Below are 19329 nucleotides of genomic sequence, written 5' to 3'. Positions count from 1 at the left end.
AGTATCAATTACAAAATATTTAAAATTTTAAAGATGGTTATGCTCTTTTTTTTTATTAGTTATTTAGGTGCTCCAAGAAGTCCTAACGGTCTTATCACAGAGCACCGCGGAATAGTATTTAATCAGGAAGTTCACGTCTCCTTCTTTAACAATGATGCATATATGGCCAGAGCTGGCTTCGAATTAGAGACCTTCAGCTCTGAAGCTACTGCACCACGGCTGCACCACTGCACTTTAACCAGAGAAGGTTCTACGAATAAACTAAGGGAGGGAGGAGGGGGTTATAATTCTTAAAAAGTACCAACTGGTTGCTAAAAAAGAAACAACCTTGAAACAAAAATTCACTTAACTGAATTGTTTCAAATACCCGATTACACGACTGTATTTGTCAAAAAACAGACTATAACTTGGTTATCTAATTGACAAAGTTAAAAATAACATATTGTTCAAAAGTTTTTTATTCTAAATTTCAAGGTCTCCCCAAGACCGAGAAAGCCACTACAGTCGAGAAGGCTACTTTGAATACTAGTTGTGTTTATAGGTTACAACCCTCTCTCAACTTTATTACTCTAAAACACAAACCTTGACGAACAAGGCCGCTGCGCGGAGTAACCTGTTGAGCGCGGTACTACCAGGGTGGTGGTGGAAATCGAACTTGGAACTTTTTGTTTTCCTCACGGTCGTATTTTAGTATACGTCCGTGAGGGAAGGTCACCCCTTCTAAAGCGCATTATTTTTGTCATCAATAAAAAACATTTATTTTAGTATTTATTCAAACAAATTGCACGTGTTTTAATAAAACGGCATGTTCACAAAGATTTTTGAAGTAGTAAATAATTCCCATGTAATTAATAAATATCCTTTAACAATGTAACAGCATTGGAAAGCATCATGAAATACAAACAAATTTGTTCAAATAATTGAACGATAACAATTAAATGTAGTTTAGTTGTACAAATTTATTCACCTTTATATTATGCTGTTAGAACTTTAGGGTCTGTGAAACCCACAACCTTTTCTATATGAGGTAAAATTGACAGCATAACAGCACGTTCATGAGTTAACTTGGTTTTTGCATTAATTGTAGTAAAATGATTTATAAAAAATATTTGGATAAATAAGAATAAATTTTATGAATAAACAATATATATATATATATATATATATATATATATATATATATATATATATATATATATATATATATATATATATATATATATATATATAAATATATATATATATATAAATTCCTACAGAACATAAAACAAAATTGCATTAGATTCTTTATTATTCACAAAATTTGCTTATTTAATTATCATTAGTTTTTATTTCATATATTTGTTAATTATTGAATTTGGGTGTAAGTAACACTTTTTTTTTTTACTAAGTAAAATTAATTTGAGCAACAATGACTAAAATAATAGTTAAAAAAATATTTTTATGTAATTTTTATTGATGATTTTTTTGTTAATTATTTAACCAAAAGGAACGTTTTTTATTTTGGTTTTTTATTATTATCGAATAATACTAAGTGTTTTATCAATGTTCCATGGATTATTTAAACTCAAATAACTTATAAAATGACAAATATTTTAAAAATAAAAATTAACGATTCATTTTTTAAAATGCGACACACTACGAGCTCTAGGCATTATCTACTCGGTTTACTTATAGAAATTTTAATTACTGAACGAAAGGAAGCATTGTTTAAAAAATTGTTTAAAATGTTTAAAAAATTGAAAGAAAAATTGAACATTAATGCAAACTTTACTTAGTTTCCGGTCGACCATTTTTAATGTTTTTTAGGGCTTAATGTCGGCTAATTTAGGCTTAATGTCAAAAGGATTCAAAAGAATTGATGTACGGCAAAAGGATTAAATAAAGAAAGTTTTAAAATTCCCCACTTGTTTTAAAACTTTTTAAAAATAATTACATATAACTCAACTTTATTATCAATATAATTTTATTAATCGCCCTCTGTAAATATGTTTACAAGTTAAAAATGCATACAAAAATAGTTGAAATCAAGCAAGAATAAAAGAAGCTAAAAATGAAATAACAAAAGATTATTAAGGCATGTTTTTTCAAGAGAATATTAAAAATTTGAACGCTGTTGAATTGTATTTCAACATTTATCTGCTTGCATCAAGTTGTAATTGGTGCATGAAAAGTTGCACATCTCCTATAAGCGCCTCTAAAAATAAAACAGCAAACAATAATAATTGCGTGCACTACCGGATGCAGTGAAGCAAACTGTTTACATTTAAGTAAATAAAATCCAGAAAGTAAAACAGATGTTTATAAACAACAAATGAAGCGATAAAAATCGGGATGATCTACAATATATTATACTAATGTTGTTGAGTGTTTATACATAATATAGTAAATCAATGTATATCAATTATATCAATGGTGTTGAGTGTTTTTGTTTGTTTGTACCTGTTTTGATTTTTCAAATGTTTTAAAATGTAAAAAAAGCGTTAGTTTGGTTATAAGTTTACTTTGGTCTATCAACAAACTATTAATTAATATAAAGGTAAGAAAATATAAAAAAAGAGGTTTCTAAAGTACAACGAGGGGTTGGTTAATCAAGGTGAGAAGTCGGTGAAAACTCAAAGAAAAGGATTTAGATCTAAAAAATACTCTTAGCATTACTTTATATATTGGTATAAAGCTACTAAGACATTAGCAAAAAATCTAATGTTTGCTGCAGTGTAAGTTAAATACAATTTATTAAATATAATGTAATAAGTTGATACTTTACAATGACTTAAAAGAGTTAAACAGTGATTATCTTTCAAACTTTGCACGATATAAATGCAAATTGAAAGTATTTGATGAGTTACTTGCATAGTTTAGTTTTTTTCGTATTCTGTCAGGTAATTAATGTGCTCCAAAAAAAACAAATGATCTTGTCATAGAACATCGCGAAAAGCAGGATGTTTACGTCTTTTATTTTACAATGTTGCTAATTAGGCTAGAGCTGGTTTGAACCTGGGACCTCTCAATTCTGAAGCAATTGCTCTAACCACAGAGCCAAGGCTGCTTAATTTTAAGTTCAAGTGTCACCACGATGACGTTGATAACGTCGTTATTATCGTTATTGAGTCATCATTGTTTAGTCACTATTTATCAATAATAACTATCAACGATGATAAAAAGATGATAACTAAAAATTTTCTTAAAAGTAAAGTCAAAAAAAAATTTCAAAAAAAACATCATTAAAATTGTTTACGTGTTCATCAACCTGAGAGCTTGATATCTGTATAGTGGTAAAACAAAATAATGTAGGAACTTCTAAATACCCTGCAAATGATAATTATTGGTACGTGTTTGTTTATAAACAAGTGTTTCCATATTTTTTCAATATGCAAGTATTTTCTAAAATGGTTGAAGATTGTATTTGTAATGGCGCGTATTTATAACAGGTATTTGTTTTGACAAAAAAAAGGAAGAGTTTAAACAATTTTATTTATTTTTCTTTTTATGTTTTAGTTATATAAATATAAATATGAAAGCATTAGAGCGTTTTTCCTTTTTCTTAACATTATCAATTGTATGTGGAATGAAACCATGGGAGTATAAAGGTTCCACTCCAGGTATTAAAGAAATCATTTTAGGACGCTGCGCTCAATTTGAGGAAATAAAACCTCAAAATCATAATCAGGCATTATATATTGACGTCGATTGCGCAAAAGTTTGGAGCTCGTTTTCTAATAGTTTTGCTTCAAAAGATACCTGTAAAGGTAATGAAATTACAGAAAAAAGCTATGAACCATTCTTTAAGTTAGCTGCAAGCAAAAAGCCATTGACTGATCAGGTAAATTTATTATACCTAAGTTTTTGTTTCTAAAAATGCTTTAAAAATTCTCAATTTTTTTTTTTAAAATGAGATAAAAGTATAACAATTCTTTTTAATTCATATTAGGCTTTATTTTGGTCAGGAACTCGATACATTGCACACGAATACACTGCCGTTCAAAGCAATTTATATACATTAGAGGACACATTTCCTGGGTGATTATTTTAAATGCTATGATTATAAACAGACAAAACTCTGTCTTTGGCTTAAAAAAAGTTCTAAAGAATTTCTGCCACAAAAAATCTTTTTTTGGTTTATACTTTTTAAAATATTTTCGATTTTTGATTATATTTTTTTCTAAAAGTTGTATTCTTTTGTCTTACAGATTTTTTTCAGATAAGTTAATTTTTCTATTGAAAATACTTTGTTTTATTACTAAATGATAAACAAAACAAAAAAACAATCAAAAAAAGAAAAAGATTTCTATTGAGAGTAATTTTTTTAAAAATTAATAAAATTTTCATAGAAATTCAATAAAATTTTTATAGAACCACCTATTTCAAAAGCCTATTGACGCTTTATAGTACTTTCATTCGTGGGACTTAATAAATGTTAGTTAAATGAAAGTACCTTATGTGTTATAAAACGATTTTTAAACTGTCATTACCTAATCAAATTTCACATTCCTAAAATTAAAAACCAGTTTTTTTATTTGCTAAAATATCTTGTCTAAAATATTGAGTATAACAATAACGTAGCGTTGTGTTTTTCGTCGACTATTTGAAGCAAAAAATTTATTTCCAGTTTATAATTTTACTTTGGTTATTGCATTTTGAGTTTTTAACTTTTTTAGTTATCTGGCAAACGATCTAAAGTGGTGTGGTTGTAAAAACTGTAAAGACGGGATCGACTATAACAACTGCGATAATGATTGTGCATTTAAGAACCGAGATCCGTTTTGGGCAAGTGCATCAAGATTAGTAAGCCCTTTTAAAGAAATTAGTATTGTCTTTGACTGTTTTTCAAAAGTCTTCATTTTTCTTATTTACCAATTTTTATTTTTAAGTTTGCTGAAAATGCTAAAGGAACGGCTTATGTTATGGTAAATGGGACCACAAGTTCTGGTTTCACTGCATATTACGATAAGAGGTATGCAATGCAACAATTAGTTTATTTGATAACTGTTTTGACTATTATAATCTATTTAAAATAAAAGTAATTTTTATAAAAAAATCTTTTAGTAATATTTACTTTTATTTCAAGTTATTTTGGAAGAATAGAGTTACCAACAATGGGTAAAATGAAACAAGTAAACCGATTAGTAGTGGTTGTGGTTAATGACCTTGATGTAAAACCAAAGTAAGAATTTTTCATCTGTTGTTTTTTTATAGAATAAAAAAAGTAAAAAAGTTAATAGTATGGGAGAGTGGGGAGAATTAGTACGCGGGAGAAGTGGGAAAGCCTGAAATTTCTAATTAGAAGTGTTGCCTAAGTACTACTATTTAATGTAAACAATTAAATTTCTTCCCCTCTATTTAGCAGAAATTGTTTTGTTTCCCTGCGTGCGCTAGAAACCCTAATTTTGAAATGTATCTTAAAAAAGTGTTTATATTGGGGTGAAGTGGGACAGAAAAAAGAAATATTAATGCTTCGCTTGTACCTGTCGACATTTGATTATTTCGATTGGTGAAAGCTCTTGAACATTTCTATGTCGATAAGGTGATTTTATGATTTTATCAGTTTCTATTTAATAATTTGTGTTAAAATGTTGTTTTAAATTTATTTGCCCCACTTCTACTCACACTTGTCCCACTTTACCCCAATGGCATAGTTTCTCTAAAAGCAGAAAATTATAATCGTCTGGAAACCTAAGGGGATTGAATCGGTGCCTAAAAAGAAGGTTTATTCGTAAAAACTCGTTTGGTTCAGTTTATACATCAAATAAAAAAGATATTGCAATTAAAAACCCTAAAAAAAAGTTCATCAAATAAAAAAGATATTACCCTAAAAAAAAGTTCACGTGTCCAATTTCTCCCCACGCTCTTCTATATTTAAATAAAGTAAAAAAATACTTTTTTTCTTTTTTGCTTATTATCTAGAAAATAAAGTTATTATTGAGGTAGAATGTACCAGCTCTAACGGTACTATTTAGTTACAGTAAATGATAAAGAAATAAAATCACAGCTTACAACTCTTTATACCGTTTAATAGGTTTTTTAAAAAATAAAAAAATGTATTTAAGATGTTGAGGCATCAATAATTGACCCACTTAAAAATCACTTGTAAATTTAAGGCCGTATAGAAAGTAAGGCTATTTAAAATTTTAAAACAGCATAAAAATGTTTTGCTTATTTTTTATTTTTACATTTATTTTGCTGTTTTACAATAAATAATCAACATATATTTACAAGAAATGTCCGTAGAACAAAGAAGATAGTAAAATCTTGTCAACATGCACCGTTTTTGTATATACAACAAAAAATATACACTTTTCTTTTTTTACAGTGATCTTTATAAAATAAAAAGTTAAACAGGCAGGGGCTCAAAGAAGATGAAAATGACAATACGTCATCGCAATCTTTTCATAGAGCCCCTTTATACATTTTCAATAGAATATAGATATTAAATTAAAAACCCTAATGGGCATAAAACTGCTGCGCTAATCAGTAAATCAAAAAAAGATCAAATAAAATAAATACTAAAATAATTAAAATTACTTGGTATCCCTTTAAGCACAAATGCTTCTCAAATTTTAAAAATTTTCTTGTTTATTAGAAACTTAAATGAACTTAATGACTTTGTCATACATATGAATCCTTTTTGATAACTATTCCATAAATTTGGTCCTCGATATGCAATGCTATATTCAGCATATTTATTAAATTTTTTGAGGCAGTTTATATGAGTTACTTATATTTGGTTTTAGATAATAGTTTTCATTTATGTTTATTTCAAACTTGTTATTAAAGTTTGCAGGAGAGTGATTATTACTGAATCGATACATAAAAGTGTAATGCTGATAGACTATTATTTCAAAAACATCCATCATTTTCATATCTTTCATTATAGATTTGGCGTAATCACTCTTATTTTTAGAGTAAATGATTCTGCTAGCATTTCTTTTGTAGACTATAAATTTGACATAACAAGTATAGAATCAAAGAAGTAAGAGGGGTTTAAAACAATCTTAAATCTTAAATGCTGATTTTATTTTTAAAGTAAAAAGAGTTTATCTTAACTCAAACAAGTAAGTTGTCTTTCTTGTTTTCTTATAGTTACATAGCTTGATCTAGGTTTTAATTAAATTTGTTTTATGATCTTGCTCAAAAAACACGCTATATCAACTAAACATGTAAAAGGAAATGAAAAATAATTTTATGAAAAGTACCTAATTAAAGTTAAATTGTAATTTAATTAATTAATGTTAGCCTTAAACTTTTTTACCCTGTAAATTCAAAAAAACTAAAAGTTAGATAATTGATGACAATATCATTATCACTAATCGTTTTTTGTTTTTTTTTCAAACTTTTTTGTTTTTTTCCTTTCTTATTTATTATTATTAGTTGTAAATTATTATTTTTAGTTATAAATTTATGTAGGTTGTACTCTTTATTTAACGGGAAAATATAAGGTTAAAAACAAAAAAAAGTTAATAGCTGGTTTCGAAAAATCTTTATAACCATGATTTTTACATAAAACAACTATATAGTAAATGATATCAAAGATTAAACTTAACAGAATTTTAGAATGACCTATTTTCTTGTGTTATTAAATTGAAGAAACAGCAACAAAAAAATCAAAAAATTTGAACAATAGAAAAAAAATTGATGTTACTTTTGCATTTTTAATGTAATTTATCTTAAATATGACCTGATTTAAGCGAGAGATTAAAAATATAAAATAATTAGGTTTCATAATAAGTCTAGAGTTCAAAATATTAGTTTCATCATCAGATTTGAAAATATTTTTACTTTTGCAAATTTTAGTTTATCTGAAATACAAGCTGATTAAAGTGAAATATTAAAAGTGTGGAATAACGTTCGATAATATCAAAAACAGATTCAATTGCAATAATATTAATTTAATTTATATTTTATTATAGTAATATTAATTTACTCTTATAATCCTTACAAAGTTTACTTTTGTTCAAAATAGGCTCGTTCATAATTATATAAGTCGTTGTAAGATATGAATCAAATCTTTTTTGACTAAACGGAATTTGTGAAGCTAGGTTTGGATCAATATCAAGGAAAAACTTGGTTAATTTCTCAATGAAAAGCTCTTTATTATAAAAGTTGCCTATGGCAGTTTCTTTCCATATTAATTCCTGAATGATATCCCATGCCTATATCAGGTAACCAATATTGCAGGTGATTGCATTGATATTGGTTATTATTGCCGGTTATTGCATTGATATTAATTATTGTTTTCAAACCAATATCATAACAAAATATACATAACAAAAATTTCTCTCAATCTCCACGCGTAAAAACTAGATAAGTTGTAACTCTTTTCTTGGCTGACCATCCTTTAGCCAATCTGCTCACTAAAGAAATAATTCTTTTTTTACTTTAAAACAACTGTTTTATAATTAAAATCTTACCCGCATTTAAAACTAGAACCTTCAAAAAAGTCAAGATCTTCGTGAAAGTCCATTGTTTGGCTTCTTCCAACTGTTAAAAATCACTTTCTTATAGTGGCGCAAAATGAGCGATGTTAGATGTTTGAAACAGACGTTTTGCTTTTCAAAAAAATAATGATTTCCAATTTTATACAAAATAAATAGGCAGGACTTACTTTAAAGCTTTACACAACGTACAGTTTACGTTTAACGTACGCGTTTAACGTACGCATTAAGCAATTTTAGTAACGCTTAAAGTGGTTTAAGTAAAGCAACTTTTTATCATTTTTTTAATATCTAAATTAGTCTAAGGAGGAGTTCATATAAATAAAAATCAAGATAAAAAACTACGTAAATCTCGCCTCTTCTTTAAAACTCTTAAAATTTTAAAATTGAGTTTACAGTTAAAAATACTTACACCGCCTAGGCAAGATCTCATCTATTAACTACCGGGTAGGAGGGATGAAAATTCTTCATGTGAACGGAAGCTGAAAATCAGCTCTATAAGACTGACCTGCCTTGTCACGAAATTTAAATTGCGTTTACTTTGTTTTTATGTTCAACTACGTGTGCAAAAAAAGTCTAACTATCATTAAGTTATTTACCCCGCAATATTACCACGCAATATTACCACGCTTTTTCATATGCATAAAGTTATAATAAAAGCTTGTAAGATTATTTGTAGCAAATTGAATTAAATTTTTGTAAACTTCAATTCTTAGTTTTAATTTTGAAATTGCTGAACTATATTTATAAAACTAAAAATATTATTTAGCTTAATTGAGTTTAATAGTAATTTTAATTTTATTATAATTTATTTCAAAAATTCAAGTTGGCTGTCAAAGCCATACCATATGGCTCTGACAGCCAACTTGAATTTTTGAAAATTTAATGAATTTGGACAATTTTTATACAACTTTAATTTTATTTTCAATGCATCCTTAAAAATTGATATTTTTGTTATTGTAGATTGCATATATTTATAAATTAAAATAAGATTGTTTCATTTAGAGAAAAATGCGGCGAAGGAACATTAATCAACTTAGTCCAGGATGCAACCAAAGCTGGAATTAAGAAAGTTGAATGCATTGATCAACCAAGGTAAGAACTAAATCTATATGTAGGTATGTGACATGAAATATTTCAATTTATTTTATACTAGATTGTTATATATCATTAGAAAGGGCTTCAATACAGTATTTTAAAGATGAAATAATTACCTAAATCCAGCATACCTTCCAAAATTAATAAGGTTTTAAGTACCAATTTTTCGATATATGGATTTGTTAAAGAAACTGTGGTCAAAATATAATTATCCTTTAGTAAAATTGTTATGACTTTGTCAATACTGATCTAAAAATCTATATCTTGGTATCAAAGATAGGTGTATGAAAGAACTATGTGTTTGTGTGGGTAACTAGTCAACAGGTATTTTTAATGAGTTTAAAGGGTGCACTTAACCACCACCTTTACCATCCAATAAATGCAAATTTCATCCATAAAAGTGTGTATTTAAATAAAGTAGCAGCTTTTTTTTACACAAAAAGTTGTTATTATTTCATTTTACATCCCAAGGAAGCATTAGTAGTGTGTCTTATAGTTAGAGTGGATGTGGTGGTGATGGTTTAATACAAACTTGTATAAAAATAAATTATTTTTGTTAAAATTTTTTTAATAAAAACTATTATAACAAATTGAATTTACATTCTACTTGATTACAAGATATACCAGTGGTGCATAGGTTGATATATAGGGGGAGGGGCATATGGTCCTCCCGCTCTGCCTTTAACCTAACCCCTGAAAAAGAAACTTTAATACTTTTATTGTGCGCTAAAGTTACTAAAACAAAATTTAAATGCAACTATGATACCTTGTATTGCATGGCATAACCAGAGTGGTAGCTGCTCCACCATCTTAACTATTCAAAAAAATATATTTTATCTAAGCTAAAATAAAAGAATGATTCAATTTTATAATTATTTGTATTGTTATAAAATTTGAAAAAGTTATTACTAAAAACATGCTAAAAATTACCTATTCATCTGTGTTGCGTTCATTTCCTTTTGGATTAGGGTATTTGCACCCTTTCAACCAAATTTAAAAAAAATGTTTGAAATCAAAATTGCAATAAATTTGCGTTACCAAGATAATATTATACATTACAACAAAATAATACAACACAACCTTATAAAGTAATATTATACAATTGCTATTGATGGAATACTATGACTGTTTTAAAATAAAGAAGTAATAAAAATTTCTTTAACAAGAAATAATTTTTAATTAAACAGAGGATGTATTTAGTTACTCAGTTTTGTCTTTTAGCAAATGATTAAAAATTAAAATTCCAATAATTAAACTGTTATATAAACTGTAAAATAATTATTTTTAACGATACACACCATGTAAAGGTAAGCCAGAGCCGCCTATCAACAATTTTATGCAAGTTTCATCATTTGCAATACCTTTTTGCAAGTTGCAACACCTGTTGTATCTATTTTTCAAGTTTCATCACTTATGGTACCTTTTTACAAGTCACAACACCTGCGGTATCTGTTTTGGCATAATTAAACATAAAAACTATGAAAATAGTACACATTATGACTATCAAAGAATAACGCACATTAACATTAAGAAAACATTAATTTTCCTAAAACAACATCAGCAGTAAGCCGGAATTTTTTTATGCAATAATCAATAGCTTCAGAATCTGTTTCATTTTGTTGCCAGTTAGAAATAGTATAAATTCTGTCTTGCAATCTTTTCTTTACTTTTTCTACTCTGCCATTATACATGATGGACTTAGATTGTTCAGTATCATACCATTCATGACATATCTCTCTAGAAACAATTCTCTCAGACATAACATCATCTAAGTCATCAAATTGTTTTGAAGTCAGTTGCTGAAAGTCAAAAACTTCAGTTTTCGTTCTAACTTTCTTTTTCTTTTTTATCTAATATTTGGCGTTTGTAGGTCTGTCTTTTAAAAACAACTGAAAAGGTTAAATACAGACAGGTTCAGATAACTACTACCAGACTACCTAGCAATTAATTACCTTAATTGACTACGTTACTGTAGCTGTCTAGTCAAATATCTATAAATGATAGAGTTAAAAATACCACTTACGTAGCAATTGGTTCACAATACCTTCAACTAAAAATAAATAAATCTATAATTAAAATAATAGCTAAATTTATTTTACAATTAAATTCATTGAAATTAATTTTCAACAATAGAAATAATAAAGACCTTTTTCCATATCAAAACCCATCGTTTAATAATTTTAAAAACATTGCTGTTATGTTAATATTATAAATATTATCACTATTAATACTATTATTAAAGTTAATCGAATTAATACAAATTAATAACTTGTTCTTATTATCAAACAACATTACAATTGTAAGTTGTATTTATAATCATTATAATTACAACTTACAATTGTAATTTTTGGTCCATCATCATAATTCACCATTAAATTGTGTATAAGTAATAATGTATACATTATTACTTATACACATTTATTAGTAATAATATTACTAATAAGTTATTAGTAATAATGTATAATATTGTTATACACAATGTATTATATTATAATAATGTATTTTAATAATGTACAATATTTAATATTAATAGAATTAAATAATGTGCATAATTAAAATACAATATATTATTAATTATTATTATTAATAATATTTTTATTAATAATAATGATTATTAAATAATTACTAACACATTATTATTAATAATAGATATTTATTAGATTTAATAATTGCAATGTTTTATAATATTAAATACAGTAATAATAATATCAAAATTTACATTATCATTAATATGATTATATAGGAGTTAAGTCAATAACAATCTCTTTGGTCCAAAATAGTCACACGAGGTTCTTAATCTAATAATGCCCACTACCCAAATACAGAATTCGGAAAAAGGTATTTTAGGAACCAAAACTGCGGCACTTTTTATGGTATCTGCAACTAAATATTTTTTTCTGAAATTTGGCACGTGCTTAGTATGTATAAAAAATTATCCTGATAGTTTTGAAAAAAATCCCAACATTCCTTCAACATTAATTTGACACGAGAACAGCAACTAAATTTTCAACATCTATAAAGTCAAATCTAAATATGTCAACCATACATAAATACTACATTAAAATCAAGCTTCATCTTTCTATTTTTTAAAAATGGTCTAAGTCGATATACATTTAAAAAAAAAATGCCAAAACGCTACTTAAAAAAATAGTTCAAAAAATGTGGCACAGAATTTTATCACTTTTTTTAGCTCTGTAAAACGAGTTACTCGTGTACCTACTAATAAGCAAAGGCCATCAATTTTTTTGTTCCAGTTTTTCTGTGATTTTTAAAATGGGAACGGTGTGTTAATAGTTAAAGTTGGATAAATTTTACAACACACTTTGCAAAACTTACTGCTCAAACATTTTTATGAACCAAAATTTCGAGTTTTTTTTACTTTTTTGGGAGTGAAGCTAATTCATTTCTAACAAAACTGCAAGCAACCACTAATAAGTTGAGAGTTACTAGAAAACAAAGAATAGTGTTAAAGAGAAAGGAAACGTTTGACAGATGACTTGAAAAGCTATAGGTTATATGACTTATTCCATTTTTCTACCTTCTTACTCTCAATTTTGTTAAAAACGAAATTTAGCGGACGCGGTGCAATAGTCAGCATGCTTGCATCACAAGCAAGCGGTCTAGGGTTCAATCCAAGCTTTCGGTATGTTTTCCTTCATTGGTAAAGAAGGAAGCGTGAACTTATTAGTTAAATGCTATCCCTTAGTATTTCGTAACAAGATCGTTAAGACTTGGGGCACCCAAAATAAAAGTTAAAAAAATTTTTGTAAGTTAAAATAAGTCACCTTAAAGGGGATTTTAAATTATTTCAAGTCATAGGATTCAAACCAGAATTCAAAATAGTTAGGTAAATTCATACGTAAATCTATACCTTACCCAAGCATTTGACTATTAGAGTATTTGAAAATCAAAGGATAACAGCCTTCAACACTGAGATCCAAAGATGAAATATTTGTATAAGATTAAAACAATTAGGTGGTATTGATGGGTTTTTATTTTAAATAATTTGAGGTCCCTTAGCCATGTTTTAAGTTGTTAAAGAACTTGAACACTTTGAACAACCAATCATTATTAGTGCTTAGGACTCAAAGAAATAAGCTATGCTTTCCACTAATTTTCACTTGTTAACCCAAAATCGTAACGAAGGGCTTCTCATAAGGCCTGAACAATGAATGCCAAAAACACTAACAGGGACACCATTGAACCGCTGCATAGCACTGTTAATACATGAGTTTTTAAGTTCTACTTTCCATAAAAGGTAAAGACAGAGTTAGCCACTATCAGGGAGGGCCAAGAAAAAATATGAGTAGATTAATTGAGATCTAGCATTCACTATTCTATGCAATCAACAATGTAACTAAGTTTACATCTAAGCCAGTCAAATAGATGAAGAAGGGGGCTACGATTGGTCAACTTAATGTTTCTTATGATCTCTGAAGTTATTTCCTAGGAAATCTTCTACAAGACAATAGAAAGTTGAAAGCTAGTTTCTTGTAGAAAGCACAATTTATATAGATGCTAACATCTGCCAAAACTAATATTATTATTGACACACTATCTCCAGCTTTTACTTAAATAAGCTTTTCTTTAAAAATGTATTTTTGTAGAATATAAAGTATTTCAGTAAAAAGTTACCAAATTTACTTTTTTTTACGATGTTTTTATAAAGTTAATGTTATAATTAGGTTTTATGTGTTATTATTAATGCACTTTTTGTTTTTATCACAGAGACACGCTGTTTTTGTTATGTGCTAAGTATCCCAATGCTAGGCAATGTGTTTCAATGTCAAATGCAAAAACTATTAGGTAAAATTTTTATAAAAGTGTAAATCTGTTTTTTATTTTATATTGATGCAGTTCAAATAAATAACTTTTACATAACTTAACAATGTCGTTAAAATAATATCACATAATAAGGTTCTAATAATTTTCCTCAAAACATATTTGTACAGGTTTTTTAGCTTTTATACAAACACAAATTACAACATTTAACAACATCCTAAAACATTATCTTTTGGGGTCTTCCACAAATTACGTCACGCAGTATTTGACGATTTTAGATCCCTTACGCCCCCCTCCCTTGTCACAACATTGTAACACTTTAGTAACAAGATCCGTATGCGTTGATAAAAAATCCACTTTGTCCTATCCCACCCCCATTCCCCCTCCCTTCCCCAAAAGCGTGACGCAAATTATGGACGACGCCTTATGTACTTTTTTGGATTATACTAAAACATAATTGTTTTGCGTGTTTTTTAATGTACAAGTATATCTTAATTAATAAAACGCACAAAAGTTTTTTCAATATTTGTTGAATATTTATATTATATATTACATAGACACAGTTCATATTACACAATACATATTTTAAATATTGCGTTATCAAGCATATATTGTCTGTTGTTTCTTTATTTAGATAAAGTTACCAATTTTAAATTAGTACTTTTTACAGTAACATTGAACTTATTTTGAAATAATTACTCTTAACATATGGTTGTTCATCAAAATACCAGATATTGTTTTAAATAAAATAATTTTTCTTCTGAAAAAAATTAAATACTTTTAATTATTGCTCAAAAATTATCTTTCGAAATTTCAGCAAAATACAAAGTTTTCAACTTAGAAGAGTTCCTTTTTTAGTGTTAGGCATTTAGAACAAAGCATGTATAACATGCTTTGTTCCAATACTTATGCGGAACCACCAGCATCCTGTTTTTTTTTTTTAACCATCTAGACAATGTTTGCTTTATAACCCAGTAACTGCTTAGTATGAATACTGATGACTTATAATAGAAAACTTCATTTAGTACTTTTTATTTTTTAGCTACAGTCTTGTTTTTTTTGTTTTTTTCAGAAACAAAAAAAACAAGACGTTGTTATTTTGTTTTAGTAAATAAAGTTTAATCAATGTTGAGCAAAAATTAATGGTATCTGTGAAAATGATTAGTTTGTTAACAGAATCGCATTTATTTAATTTTCAAACGTTCAAAATTTTGAACTTTTGTTAAAATTTTAAATTTTATTATATGCAATTTGAAATAAAAGTCCTATATAAGTGAGTGTTTTGAAGGGATTACTCACTTCCACCCCCTCCATCCCCTCCTCGTCTTAAAAAAAATTTAAAAAAAAAAAAGTTCTAACTAACAAATGGTTTACCTTTGTCAGGATGAAAAACTCACGCGGACTTGAAAGTTTATTATATTTACTAAAAGTCAAATTAATCCAAATTCCGAATGCAAAGATTCTGCTGTATGTTGAAAACGTTTTCAATGTTATGTTTAAAATATTTATTTGAATTATGTTTTGAAAATAAACTGTTCTTTGTTTGAATTGTTTTGTTTCGTCAACTTTTTTTAACTTTGAAATTGTTATTTAAATTTAAAAAAAATCGTTAATGAGAAAGTTTTTTAAAAACTTTCCTTGAACAAGTCCGAAATTTTTTTAGAGTTGGCCTAACGATAATCTTATCGAGGCCAAAAAATTAATTTCAAGATAAAAATAGTAACTTTTTTACAAACCTAAATTTTACTTAAAAATTATATAGATAATTCTATTTGAACTCTAAATGTTCATAAAATTGTTCAAAGATTTATTTCATATTTTGATTTTTATTGATTTTTTCATATTTCATTTTTTCATATTTTCAGTTTTTTATATTTTTATATTTTTAATAAAGTTTGTTTTTAGCATTATTGCCTAAAATAGTTGATTCCGATTATGCAACTAAAATTCATGTTAAAAATAACATTTTGCAACGATTTTTTTTATCATGCGACAATGATTAAAATTGGAAATTTCGGAAGCATAAAAATGACTTAAATAAATTAATTTTAGCTCTAAAGGTATATTTTAAATAAACTTTCATGTATCTACATCAATATTCATTTGCTAAAAGCTGACGGAAATACGATAAAATTTGACTGCATTTCATTTTCCGCCGTGGAATACACGGATTTATAACCATTTCTAGAATTTGAGAAGATTTGAGAAAAAATTTGAGAAGCAGAATATAACATATTGATATTACTTTGATATAAAATCTTTGATATAAAATTTTTTTAACCAAAAATTTTTTTTGTCCTAACCAAATTTATCACTAACTTAAGTTCGAAATATTTATCTTGCTAAAAGATTTTGTGATAATTTACGGAACAGAACTGAGACCATAAATCCGCGTTTTGCCCATATACTTTAGTAAAGTAATATTGTTTGCTAAATTTTCAAAATTTGGTCAAGTAGACGTTTGGCAACATGCCGCAACCGGGGAAGCAAGAGGGGCAGAAAATCACTTTATAAATTGTTAGTTAAAGTAAAAAAAGTATGCACTTAAACTAATTTCATTTTAGCGTATCTTAAGGTGCGGTAAATCCAGTACCGCAAAGTTTTTGTTTACATGAAAAATCGTAAAAAACATGTCTTAATGTAAAAAAACCTACTAAAAATTTAAAATCTCTGTTTTTTTTAACAAATAATTATAAAATTATAGAAAAAAATGTATAAATATTTTGAAATTCACAAGGATAGCATATTTTTAAATGTCACAGATATATTGCTAGTATTTACATGTTTTTCATGTTTTTCACACGTATTTTAACAACCTTTTGACTTTAAAGCATCCTAAAGGGTTTACAAAATTGATCAAGTGCATTATAAAATAAACATTCATTGTCATTAATATATGCATGTCCACTGCAAATTAACTCAATTGAAAACTCAATAAATGACCTTTCGTTTTGACCTTTTTGCTAAAATCTGGCCCATTGTGTGTTCATTGAACTTTAATTTCAGAATAGTGACAAAAAAACCCTCTTTTTTTGGAATTATTTATATAGATATAATATTTTTTTCGCAAAAAATCATATAAGACTAATTACAATAAATGATCTTTATTTTTAACCGCATTTCATTTTATGTATTGATATGTAGTTTTTTAAAGACTTTGATATAAGTATCTATATACTATGATATAAGTATGTATATACGACATATTACATGCATTTTTCCGAGACAATATTATTTTTGATAAAAAATTTAATTTCTTCCTAAACTTTTGTTTTCCTTATTTATTTTTTTCGTATTTATTATATATTTTTTATTATTTATTATAAAGCCTTTATTTATACTATTATTTTTTTTGTGTGTTGTATTTAATCTTTTTTTAAACCTTTTCTTAAATTTTGAAATAAAATTCTTTAGGTCTGCAATTTCTTTATTTTATCAGAGCTTGCATTATATATATATATATATATATATATATATATATATATATATATATATATATATATATATATATATATATATATTTTTTTTTTTTTTTTCGTTTTTAGTTTTTTGCAAAATTCTCTTATTAATCATTATTCTCTTATTAATCTTATTAATCTTATTATTAAGCCTCTCATTACAAAAAAGATACAGGTCTATTTATCAAAACTCGAAATAAATGAAATGACAGGTTCAATTTCTCAATCACCAAAAATATCTCATTGCTTTTATAATTTTTTTTTAAAGAATCAACTGAAACAGTTCGATTGTTTATGTTTTTGCTACAAAGTATCTAATTTTAAAGTAGGACGTTTACGTTTTCAAACTTATTAATAAAACAAGAAATAATAACTTTATTCTTGCATTATTTTTAACAACGAAAAAAATATTTTAAAACATTTTAAATGTTTAATGCCTCATATGCTTAATTGTTTTATATCTTTATGTGTTTACCAATTTATATATTTAAATAATTATGTTTAGGAATGAAGCTCAAAAACAAAGAAAAATTCGCAAAGTGAGGAAAGTTCAAAAACCGGTTAATTAACGACAATTTTTAAATTCAAAGAAAAATTAATTTTATTGAATAATTTTGCTTTTTTATTGAAAACTTACAAACAAAAGTTGTTTATTTTTTATATATAAAAAAAAATTAATACAGATGGTTTATGTTAAAACATTAATGCAACGGTCTAAAACCCAAATTTACTCTACCACGCACATACACATTGCTAAATTAGCATTGCTAAGGTTGCTTCTCTTTATCGTGCTCGCCATTTTTTCTCTCCTGATTTTATTCTCTACCTTCCACAAACCCCTTTTTTTTTCCCTGTATGGAATACTATTGTCATATTTGGGCTGGTTCTTCTAATGATGCTCTTTCTCTCCTAGACAAGGCCCAAAAACGCATTGTTACAAATCGTACCCTCTTTCCCATTGTCGTAAAGTTACTTCTCTTTCTCTTTTCTATAAATACTATAACGGTCGCTGCCCAAAGGAGCTATCATTTCTATTTCCATCAACTAAAACTCATTCTTGCTTGACTTGTCATTCAACAAGGTCTCATTCTTTTACTATATCTGTCCTTGCACGCTTTAAAAACTTTTATTTGTCTAGTTTTTTTGCCCGCAACTCAACCTTTTTGAACTCTCTGCCATCTTCATGTTTTCCTGACACAGACAACCTTCAACTTTTTAAGCCTACTGTCATCCGTGTCCTTGCTTTATAACTCTATTCCTTTTCAAGTAACTCCCAACTTAATAGTGGTTGCTTTCAGCCTTGTTGGGAGTGAATTAGAATAAACTATCCACATAGGTGATCCTGAGAAAGGGTCAATCGAAGGTAGTTTTCGAAATTTTCAATTTAGAAAAGCTCCTTTCTTTGCTAGTCTCTAATACCGGGAGCAAAAGCAAAATTTTCAATGCTACATATACATTAAGAATGATGTCAATCAAAAACTTTTAACAATGTTAGCAATGACAATGTTGTTTTGAGCAATACCTTTTGGCAACATTGGAGTTAAGATTACAATTTTACC

The 19329-nt window shown here is 26.9% G+C and overlaps 1 protein-coding gene across 1 annotated transcript; it reads left to right on the top strand.

Moving 5' to 3' along the window:
* Positions 1-2490: 2490 nt before the first annotated feature.
* LOC100199929 (ADP-ribosyl cyclase/cyclic ADP-ribose hydrolase) lies at positions 2491-18415 on the top strand. The gene is made up of 8 exons (XM_065814107.1): positions 2491-3823; positions 3932-4020; positions 4659-4785; positions 4872-4954; positions 5069-5164; positions 9438-9527; positions 14259-14336; positions 18276-18415. Exons 1-8 carry the CDS (start codon positions 3515-3517, stop codon positions 18337-18339), a joined length of 936 nt encoding a protein of 311 aa, XP_065670179.1. The 5' UTR covers positions 2491-3514; the 3' UTR covers positions 18340-18415.
* The last annotated feature ends 914 nt before the right edge of the window (positions 18416-19329 follow it).

The sequence above is a fragment of the Hydra vulgaris genome, chromosome 12 (genome assembly GCF_038396675.1).
Source record: "Hydra vulgaris chromosome 12, alternate assembly HydraT2T_AEP".
Lineage (NCBI taxonomy): Eukaryota > Metazoa > Cnidaria > Hydrozoa > Anthoathecata > Hydridae > Hydra > Hydra vulgaris.
Note: the sequence above shows the minus strand (reverse complement) of the source record. Positions and strands in the feature narration are given on the sequence as shown.